Source organism: Microtus ochrogaster, unplaced genomic scaffold, assembly GCF_000317375.1.
Source record: "Microtus ochrogaster isolate Prairie Vole_2 unplaced genomic scaffold, MicOch1.0 UNK52, whole genome shotgun sequence".
In the NCBI taxonomy this organism is placed as follows: domain Eukaryota; kingdom Metazoa; phylum Chordata; class Mammalia; order Rodentia; family Cricetidae; genus Microtus; species Microtus ochrogaster.
The window spans coordinates 2,323,293-2,350,203 of NW_004949150.1; the positions used below are offsets into that span (position 1 = coordinate 2,323,293).

General features: G+C 44.8%; 1 protein-coding gene across 1 annotated transcript in view; it reads left to right on the plus strand.

Moving 5' to 3' along the window:
* Window positions 1-23,766, plus strand: part of Paqr8 (progestin and adipoQ receptor family member 8) — a 30,610-nt gene extending 6,844 nt beyond the window's left edge. Inside the window, exons 2-3 of the mRNA XM_005369568.3 lie at window positions 15,967-16,151; window positions 18,960-23,766. Coding sequence (XP_005369625.1) covers window positions 19,002-20,066 — 1,065 coding nt within the window. The 5' untranslated portion in view covers window positions 15,967-16,151; window positions 18,960-19,001 and the 3' untranslated portion in view covers window positions 20,067-23,766. The remainder of the gene's footprint in view (window positions 1-15,966; window positions 16,152-18,959) is intronic.
* Window positions 23,767-26,911: the final 3,145 nt, after the last annotated feature.

Consider the following 26,911-nt stretch of genomic DNA (forward strand, 5'->3'; position numbering starts at 1 on the left):
GATAGATAGATAGATAGATAGATAGATAGATAGATAGATAGATAGATAGATAGATAGATAGATAGATATAAAGAGATACAGGGATACTCAAAGATAGGGAGATATCCTTGGCTCTGGCATTATGTTCTGTTTGTTCTTCTTTGTCCTGCATGGCTTCAAGAGATTTCCACAGCGGTGGACCAGGGCCAGATCATAAAATCCTTTGAACTGCCAGGCTCAGGAATGTGGGCTTTAGTTGGCAAATGGGAGTTACCCGAGGCTTTGGAATGCATGTTTTTTAAGCTGAATTTTGGTCAATCAAATAACATAGAACTGGGGCCAAGAACAGTTAGGAATCTGTCACCATTGCTGTGGCTGGGGCAAGATACAGGTCTGTAGAAGTGAAACAAAGTGACAGGTTTTCTCTATAGCCATTCTACCCAGGGCACACTTTATCTTGTCAGAAAGGACAGGGTTTGTATATATGCTGGAAATGTTTAAGTTTAAATGACTAGAAGGTTTTAAGGGAAGTGGGAGGCAAAGAGAGGAGCCTGGTTCTTTCTTTTTTACACATCTCTGCCACCAGGCAACTATATAGTCCCTGTCATCTTAGTTTTTATTTCGAGACAGGATCTCACTGAAGTGCATAGTCTGCCCTTGAGATCGCACTGCTGTGTAGTCAGTTTTGAACTTCTTGTCCTTTTGCCTCTGCCTCTTGCATAGCTGGGATTATAGGCCTGCACCACCAAACCTGGAGACAGATGTCAGTCTAGACCTCACGGGTCTACAGGAAGAAAATTAGCCATGCCAATAACAAAATTAGGTATGCCAGGGGAAGTTTGCTTGTGGTAGTGGTGAGGATGGCTAGGCGGATCTAGAGAAGTTGTGGTTTAAAAGGTCAAAGCCACAATGGTCTCACAATATGTTCAGACTTCCCACAGCACACCAGATGAGAAGTAAGAGAAATTATGTGTAATTGGGGCAGCAGAGGGGGCGAGGGGAGGCAGACTAAGCCAACGGTAATGGAGGAGGGATGGAGGCAGGGTGTGCTGGTGAGGGATGAAGTGAGTCAGTCCCATTTGTGCTGGGATGCCCCAGGCTCCAGTCATGCAGTTGGACACAGAGAAGAAAGAGGACTGGAGGTTATAAGGGACCCAAGGTACACAGAGACATTGGGTAGAAGTTAGGACCCCTGTAATCAGAAGGGATCACAGACCTGGTATCTCGGAGCCAGAGTGACTCTGAGTGGTAAACAATCACCACCTTTGTAGACAATGCAGCGGGCTGTTAGTACAACGGCAAGGAAAGCCGTCTTGTGTGGCAGCTCTTACTGCTGTGAGCTGCACATGCTGACTTTTCAATTAAAGCCCCTCCGTCAAATAACAATTTCAACTAACTGCTGGTTATGAATTACTACTAGCAGTATTGGAAAACAGCACTATGGTTATTACTAGCGGCTATGGAAAAAGCCATTGCGGATTACTAATGGTTACAGGAGATGAGAGCCCTCATAGAATAATCCGGGAGATGAAGGTCTAGGTGGAGCTTCCGGGTGGCTTCCCAGGATTCTTCACCCAGAATCAGCTCAGAGGCCACCCTCTTGCCATCAAGCTCTTCCTGGTCATTTGTGGTTGATGGATGTTCCTCTACTGCAATGCAGTCAGTAGTTGGACTCTTGCGACGGGAGAGCTGAAAGCATGGGGTCTCTCTGATTATTGTCACTTTGCTGTAAGGCTTAACGCTCTGTCTCCATTGTTTCAGTGCAGTACCACAAACTAGGGGGAAGGGATATTTTTGTGATAGGGTACTTGCCTACCAAGCTCAAAGCCTTAGGCTCAATCTCCAGGACTATAATAAATCCAGTTAATTAATTAATTAAAACTTTACAGTGTTTGTACAACTTTCATATGCATCTCGGTGATGCTCACAATTCCAAGTAAAGGAAAAAACGCAAGTTACAGCTTAAGGCTAAGATGGTGTTACAGACTGAATGTGCCCCCCCCCCCAATCCACATGGTCAAATCCTCATCCCAATGTAAGGGGTTTAGGAGATGGATGGCATCAATGACCTTATAAAACTCTGAAAGCTCTGTTGCCCTTGTGCCTTGCAAGGACCCAGCTGGAAGAGGGCTGTTTGAGAGTCAGACATGAGTCTGCAGCAGGCACTAGGCTTGTTAGGGCCTTGTTTTGACCTTCTAGTCTCCACAGCTAAGAGAGAAAAAATGTTGCTGTTAAAAAACCACTTGGTTTGTGATATTACGTTACAGCAACCTGAAATGCCTAAGGTAGGGGCAGCTGTGGTCACTTCTGCATGGGGAAGCTCTAAACATCACAGGGAGGTTCTGAATTTGAGGGTGAGTAGGAAGCTGCTTTTGCCAGGCACAGTGGGGGTACAGTAACATTGGCAGTGTCTGGCTTGCTCAGGGAACCAGGACAGGCTGTTCTGGCTTTCTCTCTGCACCAAGAATAAGAAATTAGGTCCCTGACTCGTCTCCAGTGCTATTGGCCTTTCTTTCTTTTCCCTGTCTAGCTCTCCATTCCCTGCATCTTTATTAGGCATTCTTGGGACACGAAATTACCAGTAATAGGAGATGAAAGACTAGAAGCAGGCTGATGCTTTGAAATTCAGCCAGCAATTTAAATATCGTTATGGATCTCTACCATGTAGATGAAGCACACACAGATTCCAGTGTCCAATACAGACAGTGAGTGCTTCCTGTTGCAAAATGCACCACCATTTCATTACCTAAAATTCCACCATTTTTTTTTTTTTGGTGTGGATGTAAGCAGGGGTGTGTCACAGAGCACACGTGAACATAAAGGGACAACTTGTGACATGTGGGTCCCAGGAATTGAACTTAGGTCATAAGGCTTGGCAAATGCCTTTACTTGCTGAGCCGTCTTGTTGATGACAACTGTTTTAAGTTATCCCCTCCCTCTTCTTGCTATGTAGCCCAGGCTAGTCTTGAATTCACAATATAGATCAGGCTGGCCTTGAACTCATAGCAGTCTCTCTCCTCAACTTCCCAAGTGCTGGGATTCTAGGTGTGAGCCACCTGTTCACTGACCGGACCTTTAGAAGCAGGCAAAGGATGCCTTACTTCATTTTGTCTTTGAAGCGTTATCTATTGATGAATCCTCGCATCCTTTTACCCTGCTAGTTTACAAACTAGCAAAGGAGGAGTAAGGCCATGTTACAGTCTCAAAAGAGCTTGGGCTGTAGGGTCAAGGTTCCCTGTACTACAGCAGTAGAATTAACCTGAGCTTCAGGCCATAGCCTGTGAAACAGGGAAGCAAGCATTTCCGAAGGGAAAGCCATCAAAACGGCCCAAAGAAGGCTTCCTGAGGATTCAGAACTGAACTAAAACCTTCCACTTAATGAAAAAGAAATTGATAAACAAGTGATTTGCTTGAACTTAGAGCAAATAAAAAGATGAGATCCGCGGACCCTCTGCAGAGTGCACCCTATCAACAGCAGAAGCGTTGAGGCGAACCTTAGGGCGGCAAGGGAAGACAGGCGGCTGTGTGGCATTCTGACTCCACGGTAAGAAAGCAAGGACGTTCCTGAGATGGACCCTTGAGTGGAGATGAGCTGCTCCCTGCAGTTCACCTGGGCTGGCCCCGGTCCCAGCGGGGTTGCAGATCCTTGGCAGTTGTCTGCCTGCCAGAAGCTAGGACAAGCTGAGAGGCTGCACGAGCGAAGCCAAGCCACACCCAGCAAAGCCAATAGCGATGTTCGCGAGGGACGTCTATGGAGACTTCTTGTCCCTAGCCTTTAATTAGCAGGTGTTTCAGACAGCAGAGCTTACCGGGACCCAAATAAGAAGTCTAGAAGGAGCAGATGAGCCTCCTTAGGCAGCCAACTGAGTAGCTGATTGGTGGTAGACTGTTGAGTGCGTTCTTCTGAATTGTTCCCAGTTTCCCTGAATTCTCCTCCTGGTGACACAGACACTGCTTGCTGCACAGGTTAGATGCATTCTGTCTGTACAGTGATGCATTTTGAGGACAGGACCTGCTTGAGTGACATTAGCTGAGACATGGTGGCAAAGCATGTAAGGACGAAGCACCGCAATCAAATCAAATCAAATTAAAATGAAATTTAGAACAGTGCCTGTAAACACACAAAACCTTAGGGCCCACCCCAGGTGAGGTGCCTATAGCACAGGGCTCAGGGCGGTTCCTCCAGCCAGAAACCAAACACCAAGCTAAAAGGACTCCTCCTACACCCAAGGAGTTGGTTTTGTTGCTGCTGTTTTTTTTTTTAATGAGTTATTGTGTTTTTTATTTTATCTGTATTGGTGTTCTTTCTGCACACGTGTCTGTGTGAAGGTGTCAGAAGCTCTGGGGATGGAGTTATAAACAGTGCTGAGCTGCCAAATGGGTGCTGGGAACTGAACGTGGGTCCGCTTTCCAGAGCAGTCAGTGCTCTGAACCGCTGAGCCCTCTCTCCAGCCCCCCAGCTCCCCACTGCCCACAGAGCAGTTTTAACAGGAAGGTTTCTGTCATGCCATGAACCACACAGACAAGGACTGACTTGCTTGCTAGTGCCCTTTGGGTTTGTGTGCTATATGGAAAGTTTTTGATTTCTGTGTGTCCAGCCTTTTTTTCTTTTTTACTTTTTTTTTTTTAAAAAAATTCTTTTCCTGACTACAGTTTCCCCTCCCTCCACTCCCCCTCTCCCTCAGACCCACTCCTCCTCCATTTCCCTTTAGAAAAGAACAGTCTTCCCAAAGGTATCAACTAAACATGACATAACACATAACAAGTTACTACAAGACTGAGCACATACCCTCATACTAAGGCTGGCCAAGGCAACCCAGTAGAAGGAAAAGGGTCCATAAAGCATGCAAACAAGCTAGAGACACCCCCCCGACACACACACACACACACACACACACACACACACACACGCACACACACACTGTTAGGAGTTCCCACAAGGACACCAAGGTACACAGCTATTACATATATGCAGAGGGCCTAGGTCAGATCCATACAGGCTCCCTGGTTGTCACTTTGCAATCCTCTATGAGCCTTGCTTAGTTAATTCTGTGGGCTGTGTTCTTCTGGTGTCCTCAACTCCTCTGGCTCCTGTAATCCTTTCTCCCCCTCTTCTGTGGAATTCCCGGAGCTCTACCTAACCTTTGGCTGTGGGTCTCTGCATCTGCTCTCATCAGTTGCTGGATGGTGCCTCTCTATTGATGACTGTGCTGGGCTCCAGTCTATGACTATAGCAGAGTATCATTAGGAAGCATTTCATTGACTTCTCCCCCACGCCCTTTTTGGTTCTATGCTAGGTGTCTGGGCTGTCCAGACTCTGGTTCCTAGCTATCCAGGCAGTGTCAGGCGTAGGTTCACTCTCGTGGCAGTGGGCCTCATATTGGACCAGTCATTGGTTGGCTACTTCCCACAAAGTCTGGCCACCATTCCCCAGCACATCTTGCATGCAGGACAAATTGTAGGCTGAAGGTTTTATGGCTGGGATGATGTCCCAGTCCTACCACTGGAAGCCTTGCCTGGTTACAGAAGATGGCTGGTTCAGGCTATTCTGCTCCTGTGTCCAGCCTTTCTTGATTTAAGAAAACATGGTTGTTACTTTCACAAATGTGATTTATCCCACTTCTAACCCAGCCGCCTTACCATTGGTTTATATTATAGCAGGATTGGTCAAGTTATTCCAAACAGCCTCATTAGGATGTTAAGCAGACAAGTTTAAAATCCACAGAATAATGCACATATGTGTGTATCTCTTTAAGATAACGAATGAATTTTGAAGAATGGTAGCGTAATTGTTAATGTTTGTTTTACTAATTAATCACATTTTATCATTCTTTACATATTTATGTCAAACATTCTTATTTGCAAAATGGAAATATCCCTCGGTTTCCAGTTATACAAGTAAACGCTGACAAAGACTGTAATGATGGTGTTTACCCAAGAAGTAAATTTCCTGAAATCCCACCATATACTGTTATCAGGGTCGCACCGATTCTGTGCACAGCTATGTTTTCTGTGCCACACTTCTGTGTTTGCCAAAATAGGACACACTTTTGATTTATCTTCTCCTTGTAATAGTGCCTTTTATTTACTTACCCAGCAAGTCTTTTCTGAGCTTATATGATGCGCTCCCCAGTCACTGCTCAAAGTGCACGGTCACTCTGAGGTAAATGGGGCCACACAATTCTACTGTGTGCATATTTCCAGAAAGGAGGTGTAATAAATCTTGTATAGAATTATAATTTATTCAGTCTAGTCTTCCATTTGGGGAATGTCAAGATACTATTTGTTGGGTTTTCTCAACTATAAGGAAAACATGCCTTGACCGTTGGTGAATTCAAGTTAAAATTACCTCTGCTAATAATAGTATTTGGTTGGCAATGTTAAGCCTGAAACTATGACATTATAAACAGTGATCCGATTCTTGGCAGAAATTACAAAGATCTGGGAGGGCCCAGCATTCTCTTGCTTGATGGGTGACTGGAGGTTCTGGAAGCATCTGAATCTGTACCCTGCTCTCTCTCTCAGTTTCCAAGGCTTCTGGGGCAAGCTCTGGTTCTAATGGAGCCCGTGCTGTTCCTTTAGCTGTTGTTTCTTCTCCGCCCCTCCCCTATGGTTCTGCAGCGATGTGCAAGGATGGCCCGGGGATTCTGGAAGCATCCCTTTTGACCTCTACTGAGAGTGTTTACTCTTCTGTTCTTTGCCCAACAATCAGCAGGGCCACCTGCCTGCCATCTGTGTGTCCTGCCCATAATAGCATGAGGTGATGTCATAGGATCTGTTTGTTGATGATTTCGGTATGAAATGTAGCCCAAGTGAATTCTAAAATCACACTGTAACTGAGCATGTACAGACTATACCCTTGTACAGACTATACCCTTGTATAGACTATACCCTTGTACAGACTATATCCTTGTTTTATGGCCAGGGACGCCCAGATGCATTGGGGATGAATGCCTTGCCGCAAGTTTTGTGGTTAGTGGAAGAGTCAAATTAGCAGCTGGAACTTCTCGTTTCTTATCCAGGTTCATCCCATGGGATTGGCAAGCCCAAGTTTGTGGTGGGATTGTGTGGGATCTTTGGAATGGGTCAAGGAACACCATGGCTTTGGAGGGCGTCTTGGTGGTTACCAGTTAAAATGTCTTTCATACCAAGCTATGTCAGTTTCCCAAATATGGAGCATCTACTTAATTCTCTTCTTTGTTGATCTGGGAGAGGCTTTTTGGAATGCATGGAATATGAGTAGCAGATTTCAGTGGCTGTTCTCTGTTTAAGTTTCTATTAACACCCATTAATTATACAAAAGCATAGATTTTACTATGGCGTTCTCATACATGTCTTTTTTGTGTCTGTGTGCCTTCTACCAGCGTCTTTAGGTTGGAATGTCTCCGTGTATTGGTTTTGAAAATCTAGCCACAATGTGTCTGGAGAGGTTGCTCCACTCTTAAGAGCACCGTGCTGCTTTTGCAGAGGACTTGGGGCTCAGTTTTCCCTACTCATATGCTGGATCACAATTACCTGGAAACTCCTGTTGCAAGAGAATCTGATGCCCTCTTCTGGCCCCTCAGGCACTAGAATCATTGCTGGGAAATTTCTGGAGACCATGAGCTCATCAATCCGTGAGAGCTGATGTTTGCAGGACGGGAGAAATCATTCACATCCCTGGGATCACACAAACGAGGGATGAGCCACAGTAGGAGGAAGCCAGCTGGATTTTTTTCGGGGGGAGGACACATGTATTTTAACTGTTTTCAGGGCATTACACTAGAAACTTGTCATTTTATCCTTACTAAAAGGGAAATGTGTTCTATGTGTTTTTTAGCAATCTAAACTAGATAAACAAAACCAAGCCTTACATTTAAGAGCTAGAAAGATGGCATAGTGGCTAACAGCACTGGCTGCTCTTCCAAAGAACCCGGGTTTAATTCCCAGCATATACATGGCAGTTTACAACTCTCTCTAACTCTGGTTCGGGGGGATCCAGCACCCTTTTCTGGTCCTTAAAGGCACTTGGCTCACATGTGGTGCCTAGACATGCATGCATGCAAAAGACCCATACATATAAACTGTAACAACAACAATAATACACATATCCTTTTAAAAATACTACTCTGTTTAGTGTTGTAATTTCTGTATTTGTTTTTTGTTTGTTTGTTTGTTTGAGACAGGGTTTCATAATGTAGCCCTGGTTGGCTAGAAACTCACAATCTAGATCAAGCTATCTTCACAAAGATCTACCTGCCTCAGCCTTCAAGAATCCTGAGATGAAAGGTGTGTGAGACCACACCCTGCCTGTGATACCTTTCAAAAACATCTAAAGGCACAGTTTTGACTAAAATGTCAAATTACTGCTGCGAATACGAGATTTGCCCTACTTTTATCTCTCTGTTTTGCCTTCATCTTGCATTTTTCCAAATAACTTAAAAGAGTTTCTTAGGGTAAAACTTTCAGAATGGAGCCTTATAAAACACAGACATGACTTAACACTTTGTAACTTATATCTTTACTTACGACATGCATTCACGGCACGCATACCATACCTGGCAGAATCTTTCAGGGCAATCCCATTCTAATCTAAATCTGATTAACCCTGGACTGCAGGTGTAGCCCAGGGGCAGGGTGCATTGTTACCAAGTGTAAGGCCATGGATTCACCCTCCATTGCTACACAAACACACACATACACACACACACACACACACACACACACACACCACAGCCTTGAAAGGAACTGGGGGAGGATTGTGAGGGGTCCCAGGATAAAACAATAACAACAAAAAGTATGTTCCTTTTTAACAATAAAAATTATAATAGGTTTTCAAGGTACAAAATATTACCCCTCATTTCCATTTCCCATTTCCGCATCAGAGGACTCAGAGGATGCTAAGGTACCATATGTAAAATAGCTCCGGATTTGCATATGACCCTTGGACATTCTGTATACTGCAAGTCTACAGTCTAGGCTACCAATAATAGCTAACACAATGTAAATGTTTAAAAACAACAAGAAAACATGTTATATATTCAGTAAAGACATGATTGAGATATTTTTAATCTATAGTTACTGGCCTCTGTGGATGCAAAACCCACAGACAGAAGGACAACTGTGCTGGTAAGTGTGTCAGGAGTGTGGATATGTTATGAGTCCCAGCTGATAAAGTCCAGCCATCCAGTCCAGTGTGCTTGTTCAAGAGATGTTTGATGGTAAATGACAGATGAAGATTTAACCAGTGTGGCCACACTGGGAAGCCGTGTTCGGCAAACTGAAAAAAGTGTTCAGTGACTTCAAAACTTTTGTCTGAATGCCCAAAGTAGCTTCACACTAAGAATCAGTCAGGGAACCAGAGCCAGGGACCACTAAACCATCCAGGTAAACTGGTCTAGTTGACCACTGACTGGTTCTACAGGGTGGATTGAGGAAACCCTTGTATCTAGAAGAGACAAGCTCCTCCCATAGATTATCCTTCTTGCTTAGGGTGACATGTCTGCCAAACTCTGCTGTTCCTGGAATCCCAGATGACTGCAGGTCCGGTGCAATCACTGGAGACCTTTCAGAGCAGGACACTGTGAACGCTGATGGTGAATGCCTAACGGAGAGAGACACAAGCTGAAGGCTGTTTCCCCACATTTAGCTACTCTCTTAGTTGGGGTTTCCGTTGCTGCGGTGAAACACCATGAGCAAAAAGCAAGTCGGGGAGGAAGTGGTTTACTAGGTTTACATTTCCACAGCACTGTTCGTCACCAAATCAGGACAGGAATTCAAGCACGGCAGGAACCTGGAGGCAAGAGCTGATGCAGAGGCCATGGAGCAGTGCTGCTTGCTGGCTTGTCTCACACAGCTCGCTCCACACACTTTCTTATGGGAGCCTGGGACCACCAGCCTAGTGACACCACCCACAATGGTCTGGAATCTTTCTCATCAACTGCTAATTAAGAAAACGCCTTACAGCTGGACTTTAAGGAGGCACTTTCTCAGTTGAGGCTCTTTCCTCTCTGATGACTCTACAAGTTGGCATAAAGCCAGCCAGTACAGTTACCTTGTAGGCTAAGCAAAGAGCTAAATCATCAAGGTGGTTTTTTTTTTTCCCAACAAAAGCAGTTCCTAAGTGCCTGTCATAACAAGTGGTGGTTCTTTATCACAGATACTACCAGAACTTTAATATGCATATTTCATCTTTTCAAAGTACTGTCCACTTCTGCCTACTTTACTCTTATTTGTTATTTTCCTGAGTTGTGGCTGGAGAGGAAGTCACCTCCTCTTGCCTACCCCATTAGTAGGCAGTCACAGTGAGTAGTTCAATGTCTTGGGCATGTCATTAGTTGAGTAGAACAGACACTAGCAGCCAGATGTCCTGACTACCAGCCCAGTAGTTCCTCACCCCCCTTTATGATCTAGTCAGTAAATAATTTAAGTGTTTTCCAAACACTTGATACTATTTTGAATATGGAAACTTCTGCAGTAAACAATCCCTGCCTTGAACTAATGGTGACTAATGAGGAAGTGGGTGGAGAATATCAACGATCAGGGTTCAGGAGAGAAGTGAGTAGGAAAAGGCAAGGCTGGACACAAGAACCAGGCAAAGCCGTAACTTAGGCACACCGTTGGGGAGGCACACCATTGGGAAGGCACACCATTGCAGAGTGGGCTGGGCTTGAATGATTACAACGTAGTAAGGTTGCAAACATGGGAGACAGAGAGTACTGGGCACTCTTCAGCAAAGTTCGGTGCTGTCCTCCAGGCCTCAGCCATTAGCATTGTCTGGGGGTGTGGGTTCAGGGAGCAAAGGGTAAACTAGGCAGATAGTCAGCAGAGAAAAGGGCACCTTGAAAGTCAAGGCATAGAGTTTTTATTGTAAACAGTTGGGTGTTTGAGGAGGTGAAGACGTGATTTTCACTATCTCCAGAAAGTAGTGGGAGACTATTTTGAAGATTGTGGGTATGAGGCAGGGGAGGGTTATTAACAGAAGAAAGGATGCTCATGGGACTGATGTTGCTATAATGGAAGTTTTTGTGAGAGTTGTAAAAATGACGTGTTAAAACCAGTAGGCCTGGATTCCTGAGATGTGGGTTCAGGAACAAGACCGGACTGAAGATGTTTGAAGATGTTGAGTTTGAATGCCCATGCAGCCCATGCAACCCATGCAGCCAATGCATCCATGTAGCTGGACACTTCTAGAGCAGTTGGTTATCGAAATCCCAATCTCAGGAATGGTCTGGCCAGAGGAGTATTTGGGACTCTTCAGGTAGAGAGATAGTAGCTGAAGTTAAGGGCCGGGGAGCAGAACCTGAGTGAGAAGCAGGATGGAGATGTGCAGGATGTCTTCTTCGGTCCACCGTAGTTGACAAGGATGCTGAAACGCTGGAGATCAGTGTGACAGTGTAACAGTCACCCTCAGGAAACATTGGAACTAGCTAAGGGGAGAGGACTGCTTCCTTCTTGGTTTGGCTTCTGTTGTTTTGAGACAACGTTTGAGAATGTAGCCTAGTCTGGCCTGGAATTCTCAATCCTCCTGCTTTCCAAGTGCTGCCTGGGATTATAAAGATATGCCATCCCTCCTGGCACAATCCCCATTTTCCTTCTCTACTACTGAACCTCCTCTCACTGATGTCGCGCTTTACCTCATCCCCTTCCCTGTTGCTTCAAATAGTCCCTCTGCTGTGAACTCACCAAGAAGCCACCCCGCCCCTAGCTTTATATTTCGGCTCTTTGTAGCCCTTTAGACCCGATACCAGTCAATTTTCCTCATGACTGGTCTCAATTAGTCTGTTCCATAGACATTTGTTTGTGTTTAAATCCACTTTACACCTGATTTTGGGCTAACTAGTGTTTCAGGCTGGAGAATTAATCTCTTTAGAATAAGCTTTTTGAGGAACAAGATCTTGTTTTGATCTTCTTTTGTGGCCTTTGGAGTCTGGAGTTGGCTACCAACTAACTACTTGTTGCTTTGCTTTGTTTGTTGGTTGTTTATTTTTGGAGATAGGGTTTCTCTATGTAATCCTGGTTGTTCTGGAAGTAGCTCTGTAGACAGGCTGGCCTCAAATTCAGAGATCCACCACTCTCTGCCTCCCAAGTGCTGGGATTAAAGGCCTGTGCCACCACCGACTGGCTTACTTATTGTTGTAAGAAACTTCTCATTGACCCAAATGACTGACTTATGTATTTGAAGAGGATTCTTGAGGTCTGGACTTGCAACTGTCCACGGGGAGGGAGGTTGAGTGGATTTGTGCGAGGACATCATTTTGAGATAGCATCTTAGTTGGCTACTAACCACATCTTAGTTGGCTACTAACCACATCATAAAAAAAAAGTATCTGAAGGAAGAGCCCGGGAGTTAGGGATGAATCTTTGCTCCTAGCCTAGGAAAGTCATGTGCCTGTATCAATATTGAGATGTCAATATTCAGTTTCTCCCCAAATTGACTCAAACTTTACAGCTGGCCCTTTGCAGCCTCCTCCTGTGAGCATGAGTTGATGAAAATAAAGGCCATTTGGGTAGGATATCAAGATGCCATAAGATGTGTCTTGGGAATTTGATTTTAATAGACTTATAATGTACAGTGATCAGCATGTAACTGGAATTTAAGAGCTAAAATATTATATCCAGCATCAACAATGAGTTAGGATTAACCACATATCCCAATAAGCCAAGTAAAGACTCAAGTCGTGGTGGAATAGAGATGGGAGATTCATTGGGAAGAGGAGCACACAAATGAGTCTACTGACTCCCAAGCTGGTCTTCGAGGCACTGGCGTGAGATTTAGGTGTGGCTGGAGGAAGAGCTGAGGCGAAGGGGCAAGAGGTCTTCATAATTGAACAATCCTGGTTCAGGTGTAGTCTGATTGATCACAGTCTCAGTCCTGGGTCTTTGAGGTGGTCTGAAGAAGCCCTTGTTTCTTGAAGGGATCAACCTATCTTTAAATGTGAGAAGACAGTCTGTTATGTCATGGATTCCATTGGCATGAAGAGGGCCATGAAAGTTCTCTTGTCGTGGAATCCAAAGTGAGTGCAGGTTTAGGACAGTGACTTATCTCTGTGAAGGAAGATGAAACAGGTTAGGTAGGCAGACACTCTGAGTGATGAATGTGCTTATAGAGACTCAGGCAGGAGACTGTCCCAAAGAAAAGATGGCAGATCTAACATGAAGGCAGCAATGGCAGACTTTCATCTTACAGTCAGTTTTTTTGTAGACCCAAATGAGGGGTCAATGGTGTTTTAGCAAAACAGCATTAAGTGCCCTATATGACTGTTGTTCTTTGGTTACTCTAAGAGGGAGAATTTCATATCAAAGAGGTAGTTACTAAGGAAATAACAGAGAAATATAGCACCCTGTCTTTCTGACAGGTTTGGAATTTCGTACCCCTGGACTCCCAAAGGAAATGTAAGCTTTTTCCATCCTTAGAAAGAAGACTCAATCCCTGGGATTCTGGAATTATTGGGCCAGATAAGGAATCATGTTCTGGGTTGGAGGTAATGGCAGCTTTATTCCTGGATTACCAAGATCCAGTTTCAGGTTATACAACACTCGGGGTTAAGAAGGACTGGCATGGCTGCATTTTAAACATCTAGTTTCAAAGAGAATAGTGATTCTGCTGTGTGTGCATGTGTGTGTGAGTGTGTGTGTGTGACTTCCTTTGAAATTAAAGTTAATATTCCTTCAGTCTCATCCCTTTCCACTGTAGTAAAAGGGGCAGTGGGGCTGCGTCCCCAGCACCCCGGCTGCCTGCTAGCTTATGCCCGAAATAACAACACACAAACTGTATTCATTTAAACACTGCTTGGCCCATTTCTATCTAGCCTCTTCTAGGCTAATTCTCACATATTAATTTAGCCCATTTCTAATCATCTGTGTGTAGCACCCCAAGGTGCGCTTACTGGGAAGATTCTAGCCTACGTCCATCCTGGGTCGGAGCTTCATCGCTCATGTCTGCCCAGGAGACGGGAGCATGGAGTCTCTTCCTGAGGCGTCTTACCTCACTTCCTCTTCCTCCCAGCATTCTGTTCTGTTTACTCCACCCACCTATGTTCTAAGCTATGAGCCCAAGCAGTTTCTTTATTACTTCACCAATGAAATCAACAGATTGGTATATGACACTCCCACATCATTCCACTTCCTACTTCTACAAACCTCTTTTTAGTTTGCTTTTTTTGTGAAAGCAAAGTAAAAGTACTCAGTCTTAGTAGAAATTCAATATAGAGTCAAGAGGGGTGTGAGCAGTAGGAAGACTGGAGGAACTGTAATGGCTCAGCAGCCAACACTGTTTGAAGAGAATCAAGAGAACAGGGTCACACTCTGTCTTCTCTCTCGGAGCAGAAAGGCAGCCATTAGTTCTCAGAACTGAATTACGGTTCATTCCATCCATTAACCAAACCCTAAAGTTTTAGTCTTTAGACATTCTGTTGTCATCAGGTCATAGGATCGCATTGAATAGTCATCCTATCCTAGAGAATGGGAAGATAAGAAGGATAGATTTGAGCAGTAGTGTACCTTTTAATTCTGGATACAGAACTGTATATGATTGGCATGGGTCTCTCACCACAACGGAAATATCCTTGTATTCGCGATATCCAGATGAAGTCTACTGGGAAGTGTCTTTTTGTGCAGCTTGACACCCTCAGTTTCTCCTGACCATAAACTGGAATGGTAGTCATTATTTCTTTTTTTAAAAGATTTAAATTTATTCGATTTATTCGTGTGTGTGTGTGTGTGTGTGTGTATGCATGTGTGTAGGTGGCCACAGAGGCCACAAGAGGGTACCACATCCCCTAGAAATGGTGTTACAGATAGTTCTGAGCCACCCGAGGCTCTCTGAAAGAGCAGCAAGCTCTTTAATGCTAGCCATCTCTCCAGTCTCCTCGTCTCATTTTCTTACCTGCTTTACAAGAGAGATCACAGGAGTTTATGTATGAATGGCAGAGTTCCACAAAGCCGAGCATCTCCTGAAAGGATTTTGTTGACAGCAGCAGGGCATATTGAAAATTCAGCCTACCTCCTAGGCACCCTGTACATGCCCTTTAAGCTGAGCACAGAAGCCCAGGCACTGATCTCTGTTGGCCCAACAGCAGAGACACTGAGTGTCCCCACCCTTTTTTAGGTGACTCAAGGTGTCCTGACTATTACTTTCTGCTATATCTTTTTCTGTGTCCCTTTCTGGTTGATTCTGTAATCCTTATTCTTTCTCTCTTGGTACCTTCATTCCTACACTGAACTTTAGTTCAGAGTCCATACCTGGTGAGACACCTCTGTTTAGTGCTGGCTGAGTGGAATGTGTCAGTACAGGGTGATGGGTGCTATGACAGAGGAACAAGGTACCCACAAACCATTCTTGTGTTTCAGAGAAGTTGTGGCAATAAGTACAGCAAATTAGGTTTTGGATTTAGAAGGAAACAGTTTGTTAAAATACCTCGCAGACTATGTCTCATAGATTTTACTTCAGCATTTGAGACAGCTTCTCATTAACTCTTTCGCAGACAGAGAGTGCACATGACTTATGAGCAACAGTGCTCAGGACTGGAGCTTCAGGTCTCTGCTGCTGCTGTCGTACAAGGCCTTCACTCAGAGGTTGGGTTTGACTAAACAAAAGTTCTTTGGGTTGCAGGACATGATGAGATCCCATACTTGGGAGGCTAAAGTGGGAGTTCCATATGTTCAAGGGCTAGCCTGGGTTACAGAACATAACCCCATCACAAAAATAAAAGTAGGAGGGGCTGAAGAGAGAGCTCGTTGGTCAGAGCACTCCGTGCTCTCAGAGCAGACTCAGGTTCGGTTCCTAGTTCCCACAGGCTGGTTCACACCCATCTGTAACTCCAGTTCCAGGGGAGCCACACACTCTTCTGAGCTCCACTGGCACCAGGCACACGTGTGGTGCCCTTAAACACATGCAGGCAACACATTCCATAACATACACAGAAAGCATACCCATCTATAAAATCAAATTTAAAGGTAAATGGTTTGCTCTCTGCCTGAAGTCGTATGTTTTGTTTCATGTTTCAGGAATTCATCAGGCCCTGACTGAAGTACTTGAAGTAACCTGTCTCCCAATCCACCCACCCACCCTGTCTGCAGAGACCCTGGGGGTCATCACGCGCCTCAGCTGGAGCATGGACAACACTTTTCTCCCATAATCCCATGACGTAGCTTTCGACCCAGCAACACTACAGACGTTAAACTCTACAAAGGCAAGTAGGCTACCTTTTTTGGTCATTGCATCCCTACTACCTAGTGCTCAGTACCTAGCCTAGCGCAGAACTACCTACCATTTTCTGATCACCATCCTAAACCATGCAACTTAGACATGACAGCAATGTATGCAACAGGCAAAATTGTTACCCTTGTTTTATGAAGAAGAGACTGAGACCTGTAACGTTCTAACTGGCTGTTCAGGAAGCAGCAAAAACCAGGGTTGACTCTAGGTTTCCCTAAACTTCCTTCACTTTGATTTTCTTGTTTGTTTTTGTTTGTGTGTGTGTGTGTGTTTTGACATAGGGTTTCTTTTTGTAACCTTGACTGTGCTGGAACTTGCTCTGAAGACCAGGCTGGCCTCAAACTCACAGAGATCCACCTGTCTCTGCCTCCTGAGTGCTGGGATTAAAGGTGTGAGCCACCACCACCACTCAGCCTTCTTTCACGTTTTTTTTTCTTTTTATTCCTGACAATTTTTTTTACCTGATTAGATATTTTTCTTTCAGCATCAAGAACTATAAAGTTAAGTTGGTCTGGAGAGATGGCTCAGAGGTTATGAGCCGTGGCTGCTCTTCCAGAGGACCCTGATTCAATTCTCAGCACCCACATGGCAACTCACAACTGTCTGTAACTCCAGTTTCAGAGGATCTGACATCTTCACACAGACATGCATGCAGGCCAAACGCCAATATACATTAACAATAAAAATAAAAAGGAATCATAAGAAAGAAAGAAAAAGGAAAAGGAAACATGAAGTTAGTTAAGCAATAATGGTGCAAGCCAGGCAGTGGTGGCACACATCTTTAATCCTGGCACTTGGGTGGCAGAGGCATGCAGATCTCTGTGAGTTCGAGGCTAGCCTGGTCTACAGAGTGAGCTACCGGACAGCCAAGGCTACACAGAGAAACCCTGTCTTGAAAAACTAAAGGGGGGGAAAAACAAGAAAAAAAAAGTGAGGTTGAGAGACTTTATTTCCTGAGAAGTACCTGTTATATTCCCTTTAATTGAAGACCTTTGAAGGAAGAAAGCCATTTAGATAAAACAAGGATTTAACTTTCTTTTTTTTAAAAAAAAAAAAGCATAGAAAATAAAAGACACAGAAAGTACCTGCATATTAAAACACAATTTACTCAGTGCAAATTCATCCATTTTTGAAGTAACTCTTGTGTACACCTGTCCTAACTATCACCTAGAAACCCGACGAATACAGCAAACATTTCAGAGGTCTGAAAGTCACCACACACAGATGTAGCTTCCTGGGAAAGGCAGATCCCGAGCCACTTGCTTTCCTGAGCACCTTCTGACATGTCACCCATGTGCATGCAGACAGACAGACAGGGACACACACACAAATAAGAAGCCAAATCAGTGCTTTTGTTTTGTTTTTAAATGAAGAAAGAAAACAATCAGCCATCAGCAGAATATATACCTCTAAAAATAGACAGAAAAAGCTAAGCTGTGTTTCCACCATCGGCCAGCAGAGGGATCTGTGAGCCTGAGCTTCTGGGACTGACCTACTTTGGTGGCAGCACTGAAGTAATGGCCTAGAATCAGATAAGGCTTTTGCAAATGGGTTACCCAAAATACCCAGTATGCCTATCTTTCAAACACTGGTGGCTTCGCACTGCTTAGATATCCCACGGTGTTCTGTTGTTTGTTTGTTTGTTTGTTTGTTTGTTTGTTTGTTTTTTACTCCACCTTTGGCTCTTTGGGGAGGACCCACCACCCAGCTCCCAAATAAATCACACACGGAGTCTTAATATTACTTATAAATGCCCGGCCTTAGCTTGGCCTCTTTTTAGCCAGCTTTTCTTAAATTATCTCATCTATCTTTTGCCTCTGGGCTTTTACCTTTCTCTATTTCTTTGCTTCTTTCTCTGGGCTGACTGTGTAGCTGGGTGACTGACCCCTTGAGTTCTCCTCTTTCTCTTCCAGATTTCTCCTTCTATTTATTCTTTCTGCCTGCTAGTCCCGCCTATCCTTTCTCCTGCCTCACTATTGGCCGTTCAGCTCTTTATTAGGACCATCAGGTGTCTTAGACAGGCAAAGAATCACAGCTTCACAGAGTTAAACAAATGCAGCATAACAAAAGCAACACATCTTTGCACCATTAAACAAATGCTCCACATCATAAACAAACGTAACACACCTTAAAATAATTTCCCACAACAGTGTACACTGCTCTTTCCAAGTCTCATCTACAAATAATCTGCCTTTGAGTTTCAGCTAATTGCTTAAAGTTCCCAGTCAATAGTTTAAGATTAGCTGGGTGCTAAAGAAATATGACACCTTACTATTTTTTTTATCGATAAGCATTGTTATCTAGCACAGGGTGGTCTTGAACTCACTGAGGAGGGCAGACTAGCCTCCCCCCTCAGCCTTCAGAGTACTGGGTTTACAGGCATGTGCCACCATGCCCAGCTAAAGTGTATTTTTCTCTTTCAACCTACTTAATAATCCAGGGGCATCTGATGGTTGCATTTAGCGATATCTAGGGAATATAGTGATCTTTCAGAGTATCTTTACCTTCTAGGCATCATTCTCTCTCATTTATCGTTAGTTCATGCTAGGTTCTCAAGGTCCTTATACAAGAGATGCCTCTTCCTCACACTGGTGAATAGTAACCAAGGCGTCAGAATGTTGTCAGGGTGAGGCAGGATGCTGCAACTCTTCGGTACAGATGAAAGCGAGGCCCAGAGAATCCATCTGGACCTCCTAGCTTTCCAGGTTGTCTGTGCAAACCGTGCCTTTTTATGGCCACCTTGGCTGCGTTTGTCTCTCAGTTTTCCTCTCTATCCGTTCAGCTTGTCCTACCGAGTCCTGTGGAAACCCGGGCCACCGCTGCCATGACGACTGCCATCCTGGAACGCCTGAGCACCCTGTCTGTGAGCGGGCAGCAGCTGCGCCGTCTGCCCAAGATTCTGGAAGAAGGGCTTCCCAAGATGCCGTGCACTGTCCCAGAAACCGACGTGCCCCAACTCTTCAGGGAGCCTTACATCCACGCGGGCTACCGCCCTACGGGGCACGAGTGGCGTTACTACTTCTTCAGCCTCTTTCAGAAGCACAACGAGGTGGTCAATGTCTGGACCCACTTGCTGGCGGCCCTAGCGGTCCTGTTGCGATTCTGGGCCTTTGCGGAGGCTGGGGCATTGCAGTGGGCCTCTCCCCACACCCTACCCCTGCTCCTCTTTATCCTGTCCTCCATCACTTACCTCACCTGCAGCCTCTTGGCCCACCTGCTGCAGTCCAAGTCAGAGCTGTCTCACTACACCTTTTACTTTGTGGACTACGTCGGGGTCAGCGTCTATCAGTATGGCAGTGCATTGGCTCACTTTTTCTACAGCTCGGACCAGGCGTGGTACGAGCGGTTCTGGCTTTTCTTCCTGCCGGCAGCTGCTTTCTGTGGCTGGCTCTCCTGTGCTGGCTGTTGCTACGCCAAGTATCGCTACCGACGGCCTTATCCAGTGATGCGGAAGATCTGTCAAGTGGTACCAGCCGGGCTGGCCTTCATTCTGGACATCAGCCCTGTGGCTCACCGGGTGGCCCTCTGTCACCTGGCTGGTTGCCAGGAACAGGCAGCCTGGTATCACACCCTCCAGATCGTCTTCTTCCTGGTTAGCGCTTACTTCTTCTCCTGCCCGGTACCCGAGAAGTACTTCCCAGGTTCCTGTGACATTGTGGGCCACGGACATCAAATCTTCCACGCCTTCCTTTCCATCTGCACGCTCTCCCAGCTGGAGGCCATTCTTCTAGACTACCAGGGAAGGCATGAGATCTTCCTCCAGCGCCACGGTCCCCTGTCCGTCTACACGGCCTGCCTCTCCTTTTTCTTCTTAGCTGCCTGCAGTGCGGCCACCGCCTCCCTTCTGAGGCACAAAGTCAAGGCCAGACTGGTTAAGAAAGATTCCTGAGGTCTGCAAGCGCAGAAAGATGTAGGGATGTCCTACTGTGATTTGGAGAAAAACTTGACACAAATAATAGAAATGGATTTTTCGTTTTTAAGGCTTGATTTTTAAATTAATATGTATTACAGGCTGGGGATGAAACTCGGTTGGTAGAGAATGCTTACATAGCATGTAGGAAGCCCAGGGTTTGATCCCTAGTACCCCACAAACCGGGAACAGCACTCAAGGAGGCAGAGGCAGGAGGATTGGAAGTTCTAGGTCATCCTTGGATGTATAGCGAGTCCAAGGCTAGCCTTTGATACATGATACCTATCTCAAAAAAAAAAAAAAAATCACTGCATATTTTCAAGGGCATGGTATACAAAATTTCAAATTCAAGGCATTTGAGAGTTTTAAAAAGAAATATCCATCTTCTGTCTGGGTTATAGCCTTGCATGGGGAGGGATCCTGTCTGAGATTCATGAGATGCCAAACTAAAGAAAAGCATCCTCACCCACAAACACTTAGCAGAATTCTGGGTGTGGCTCCCAAAGCTGAGTCCCGAACTGGACAGATAATCTAATTGATCTGCCACGTAAACTGTGGGTGTTCCTCACCCTAACAGAACAGACACCCTATGCTGCTGGCCTTGGTAAATTGACCAATGGACTTTGTCTGATTAGGAGTTCAGATCGTCTAGGGTGGAAAAGTCATAATTTTCAAGAAGACTCACTGAAACCCTTAGACAGAATGGACTATCCAATTTCCCTGATTTCTGATCTCGTACAGCACTGGTCCCTGTGTCAGGATAACCAACTAGCTGGCTGATTGTTCCCACCCCTAGTCTGCATGGTGACATAAAGAATTCCAAAGCTATTACACTTCCGGGAAATGCTGGAGCCATGTGAACGTTCAGGAAGCTGATTTTCATGTAATACGTAAACGTCAGAAAAACGCAACAGTGCCAAGAGCTACCGGGAGACCCAGCCAGCAAACATGGATACCTTTGTCTGTCTGTTGTCTGTGGGGACCTTTTCGTTTCTATGTGTGGACTGCAGTATTAGCTGCAAGCTATTTAGGGTTGTCTTGCAGGTCAGGAACTTACTTATCTGAAGCTTCGAACAGACTCTTTTAAAAGCTTAGTTCTAAACTTGCTCAAGGGGTCTGATTATTTCAAGAGGAAGCTGAACCCTCTTGGTTCAGATTTCTGTTAGATGCTGTCCTATGAAGGACCAACACAGCCACCCCAATCTGGGGTCCTCGGACAGGGAGTTCTGCCTCAGATTTGAGGAGAAACCTTAAAACAGGTCCTACGACAGGTAATATGTGCTCACTGTGGTTGGCCCCTGAAGGTCCTTTGTGTAAGAATGAGGCACCTGATGGCCCAAGGAACTGTGGGTCACATGGCTGGGAGCAGCCACTGTGAGATGGGAGGTGCTTACGGCGCATGTGCTCTGGCCACACTGGTCTCTCTGAGGACTGACTTCCGTGTTAACCCAGTGAAGGAGGCCGTGGTCCAGGAAGAGCCGCGATGCCCTCCGCTCTCAGGCTGCGCTTCCTATCAGTATAAGGTCCCTCTGTACTAAAAAGAGAAGTGATCTGTTTCAATTCCAGTTTGATGAACTTTCTCCTCCATGAAGTTACTTGCTTGTCTTTAAACCTTCGGTTCTGTTTGTCTGTGTGTTGTTCATCTTTCTGTGAGAGGTTTGTGAGTTTTGTGCCTTATACATGGGGATGTCTAGACATTTTATTTAATATATGCTCCATGGAATTTCATGTTTTGGTTTATTGAGACAAGAAAAAAAAAAAGAAGAAGAACCCCAGAAAGCTACAGTGATTTGTCAAACAATTATTATCTATATGGGAGAGGGGCAGGGCCAGCTGGAACTTCCCTACTGCCTTTAAAGCCGGAAAGCTCCTGTCTGCTGCATTGTTTTACTAGATGGGTTTCTTCATGGTCAAGAATCTGAACTTCCACGCTAGTCGAGTGTCTATACAAGCTTGTCTAGGCCCAAGTTCATGGCAAGGAAGGTTAGCAAAATTGAGTCGGTTTGAACTGAACAAAGATAGCTGGAGATCAGCGGGGGAGGGGGGGTGGAGGTCGTGGAAATGCTACACCTAGAGGGTCTGTCTAAAACGGGAACCGGAAACTGTTGGGAGTCCTCGTTGTTATGGATTCAAAGACTTGGTATTCTTTGGTGGAAACGTGAGAGAGGGAAGGGATGGGGAGGTTGGGGAGGTGCTCTTGACTGTAACCCTGGAGGGGTTTGTGAACGGAGATTTTTGCCCTTTCCTTCTTTTTTTTTTTTTTTGAGCTAAGATCTCACTCTATAGCTCTGGCTGGCCTAGAAGTCACGCAGACCAGACTGAACGCCTTGAACTCTGGAAATAAACCTGTCTCTCAAGTGGCAAGGTCAAAGGTGTGCGCCACCACTCCTAGCCTTGTGAACAGAGATCCTAGTGCTCTTCCGTGCACCTGCAGGCCCGTGCCAAGCTGAACTCTGTCACTGGTGGGTTCATGATGACACCATACGTGTAAACAATGAGACAGTGACACTCAATTTTTTAGTTTAATTACACAAATATTTCCATCTAGTGGTTTGGAAGTTGGTAAGAAAAAAAAAGCAATTTCTGCGGAATTGGGACTTGAACCCAAGACCTCCGACTTGCTAACCAAGAGGTCTTCCATTGACCTACATCCCCAGGCCAGGGAACGGTGTATGGATAATAGATATTTGGGAGGCATTGAGATGGGGGGCTGTGATCTTCCCCCAAAACATCAGTATCTAGTTAGAATAGTATAAATATGGGTGGGTTTTAGGTCTTCATGCTCCCTTTCCAACAGCCGTTAAAATAAGTCTTTCAGTATGGAAAAGACCTGGTTAGTTTCAATGTAACAACTAAGAATTCTACAAAGGAGTATGGCTGCCTATTGATCTGCAGTGGGATTGCTGCCCCCCACCCCCAAATCAGCAGACTGTGAAAGGAAAAACAGTGGAAGGGAGAAATTCCGGTTGTCGTCACTTCTCTTTTAATTAAGATTTGCAACCCGTTAACATGTAGATGTCTCTGATAAAATTAAGCTGTCAGTCATTTACATTGTCTCATGAATAAAATTTCTATGGATTTATATAAGGCCCTACTTAGTTCAAGAAGAGGGGCCAACAGGATTGCATTTGGGAAAGTACCTGTTTCTCATTTCAGAATCCTGGCTTTTATTTGCTGGTGAAGGTTGTCTCTGTTGTTGTTTCTGGTTTGGGGTGTTTTGTTTTGTGTTGTGTTTGAGTAAGGTCTCACTGTGTTTTCCAAACTGGTCTGGAATTCCTGATTCCCCCATCTCAGTCAGCCAAGGAGCTAGGAATACAGGCTGCGCCCACATCACACTCAATTCTAATGAACTAATTTTAAAGTTCTTAAAGGTGTTAGGGTTACGATTTCAATTTTTAGTCCCCATCGACTGGAAGCTTGAAACAGTTCCGAGCCATGACACAAGGGCAGTTTATCCTGTTTCTGTTGCCCTGTTTGTCTCTGCTTACTGCTCTGTAGTTCCATCTGTGTCCTCCAGATGGCAGTGTCGTCTCACTCCATGCTTACTCAGTTCTTGTTACCAAGGCTTTGCTTCCTGTACTACTGTGTTTTGATTGCTTGGTAAAGAAAATGTGGGATTATTTTCCGTCTCTATAAATCAACTTACATGAATAATCATTAAACAATTTTTGTATGTGGATTTTTGTCGTGTTAACAATATAAAGAAAGCTACCTTCCTTGATCCCTTGACAAGGGCTACCTGGACCTAAAACTCATTCAAAAGCTGGGTTCACTGGGTTGCCAGGCGGAGGAAGAGGGGACATTATCCATCTAAAATAAGTCTGCTGCTAACCTGTCTACGTTTGGGCTGAGCAAACTACCGCTTGAAGAGCCATGGAGTTGATTTCTATGAGGATTTCAATATAATTACATAAACATTCCTGGCTACATTCACAATTGTATTAAAGATTTTAACATTCTGAACTGGTGGCCTACAGTTTTTGAAATTAAAAAAAATATTATGAATTACACAAAGCAATGTAGGATTTCTAGGAACATAATGCTTGACCCTCCGCAGAAGGAAATGTGGGTTGTCCACCAGAGTACATGTTTCTGATTTAATAACTTTAAAAATATAGAATAATCTTGCTAGCATATCTAAGGTAAGAGTTTTTTTTATTATATCATGATTCTTCTAGGAGGATGTGTTCATGCTACCTTAGACTCCAGGAGGCCTGACCAAATCAGGTTTTAACATACACCATGCTTTCCCCTCCACATCCATTTCAGCTCCTGAGTAGCTAGCTATGAGCCAAGTAAGGACAAAGGGTTTCCATGGCTGTAGAGCAGGGCTCTCAACCTTCTTAATGCTGGGACGCTTTAATACAGCTCCTCATGTTTCATAACTATCATTTTGTTACTATTATAAATCGTCACAAGGACATCTGTGTTTTCCAGTGTTCTCGGGTGACCCCTGCCTGTAAAAGGGAGTCGTGACACATAGGTTGAGAACCACTGCTCGGGAGACTGAGAAAAGTAGTGACTTTTCTGAGCCATACAACTCATTCTAATGTCACTCTTAGAAAACGTCAGGGCTCAGCTAATCAGAGAGGTCAACTCCAAATAGCCGCGGTCTTAGGTGGTGCGTGTGAAACAGTTTCGTGCAGCATGCGGCCTTTTGATAATTTCACTGGAACTTCTGGTCCTGGACACCGGTGTAAGTGGCCACGGCTGTGCTGCTGTTTCTTGTTCAGCTAAAGCAAACCTCACACCATCTTCTCGGATGTCAAAGAGATCATTGCATGTAACACAGAGGTCTCTTAGAAGCCCACAGGCCCATTGTCCATTGTCAGCCTGAATTGCAAAGTCAAACCCACTGAGGGTTTGAGAATATCGTTGGATCCTTACATGAGAAAATCGTCTTGTCTGATAATTGCCTAATCCCGGGTCCTTCTCACCTTTCACTGGTCTGTTGCCCAAGCAGTTGGCACACACAGACACACAGACACACACACACACACACACACACACACACAGACACGAGATAAGACTATAAGGATGGAACTTTAAACATTTCTCTGCCTTTCAAGGAACTGTGTAGATTTCATAGACTAGTAAAAGGTTGGTTTTTTTTAAAGTAATATCTGATTATTGAAGGAAATGTAAAAAAGGAGGAAGAAAAGATAACCCAAGGAGCCATTAATAAAATAAAATAAAATGTTTTGGGGGAAAAGCAATGCTTTTACCAAAATATTTTCAATCATAAAATGTAAGCTAGCAATGCCATCGAAAATTTCCTGGGGGACAAAAAGGAAGTCGAATTTTTCAGCAACCTGGTGCTCTTGTTTTATAAAGTACAAACCTAACAGTCTTCAGATCAGTTTACAGCGAGGCCAAGAGCTCCATTGCCCTCCCGTCTGACATTACACTGTGTAGGTAATCTGATGACACCAGCTTAGCAAACAAAGCCAGGGATACACTCACTGAAAGAATTGTGTGAAATACCTTCTAGGAGTCAAATGGCCAGCAAGAGCTGTGCTGGAGAGACTTCTGCTGGAGCCCAGCCAGCCCAGCCTGTGAACTGAGTAGGCGAATTCACTGATAGCCATCCCCCAAACATTGAGCACTGCCAGAAGCCAGGCTTTGGCCCTAAGCACCTGCGACACAGTAGCAAAGAAAGCATTTAATCCCCTTCGTGGTAGATCAACAGAAAACCACATCAATGAAGTATTTGGTGTGTTGAAGGTGTTGGTCCAGGAGAGAAAGAACAAAGAAGGGCGGGGCTGAGGGACTAGGGCAAGTGTACAGGTTGCTTTATTTTGTTTTTTGTGTACGGGTATTTTGCCTGTGCACAAGATTTATGCAGGACCCATGGAAGCCAGAAGAGGGCACTGGGTCTCCTGTATGGATCCCAAATACCAGAGCTGCCAGCAGCTTATTGTTAAAAGGTGAGCCATCAGCGCAGCCCACTTGACGTTGATACAGATTCTCAGGCAGCTCAGGCTAGCCTCAGGCTAGCCTCACACTTGCTCTGTAGCTGAGGATGGCCTGCTTCCTGCAATTCCAAAGTGCTGTCACCATAGACTTGTGCTTCCATGCAACCTTTTATGCAATGATGATGAACAAACCCGGGGCCTCTTACTTGTAGGCAACTGTTTCACCAGTTGAGCTACATCTCTTCTCCCCTCAATTCTGACTAGGATTAAGGAAGACCACTGGAAGGGAGGTGAAACCAGCTGTATTGTGTCCAAAGTACGCCAGATTGGAAGGGGGACTGGCGAGAACAGAGGTAGGGGTGAGGACAAAGCATGTCCAATCTTATGAGGATTCATTGTAACTTCAGGAAATAGAGGGGGGTATTCGGGGTCACTGTTAATTTTTTTCGCTACCTATTACTCATTATGTTTCTATTTCCTTCAGTTTACACAAAACAAGGTTATTGTTAAGCTCTTTGATTCATGGGCCTGGCCCAACCAGCCCTGCCTTCCTGTGGGCACACTCTTGAGGGTAGCAGATTGTTCCCAGAGTATTTTTATACTGCCTAAGACACTGGGCTCCACTTCCTAGGAAGACTTTGAATGTTTCTTCATTCTGCTGATTCTAGTGTTGAACTCTGAGTAATTCTCTGGGCAGAAATGGACTCCCACGTCCTGGGTAGAGTCTATAAACAACAGTACCAGCATGTGTGGTCTATACTATACTATCTGACTTATCCTGAGATGAGCTCTCACTCCCCCATCAGAACAAGCCTATTGGTAGTGACCATTTTTTGTTGCTGTTGTTTTTGCTTGTTTGTTTTTTGAGACAGGGTTTCTCTCTGTGTAGCCCTGGCTGTCCTGAAACTC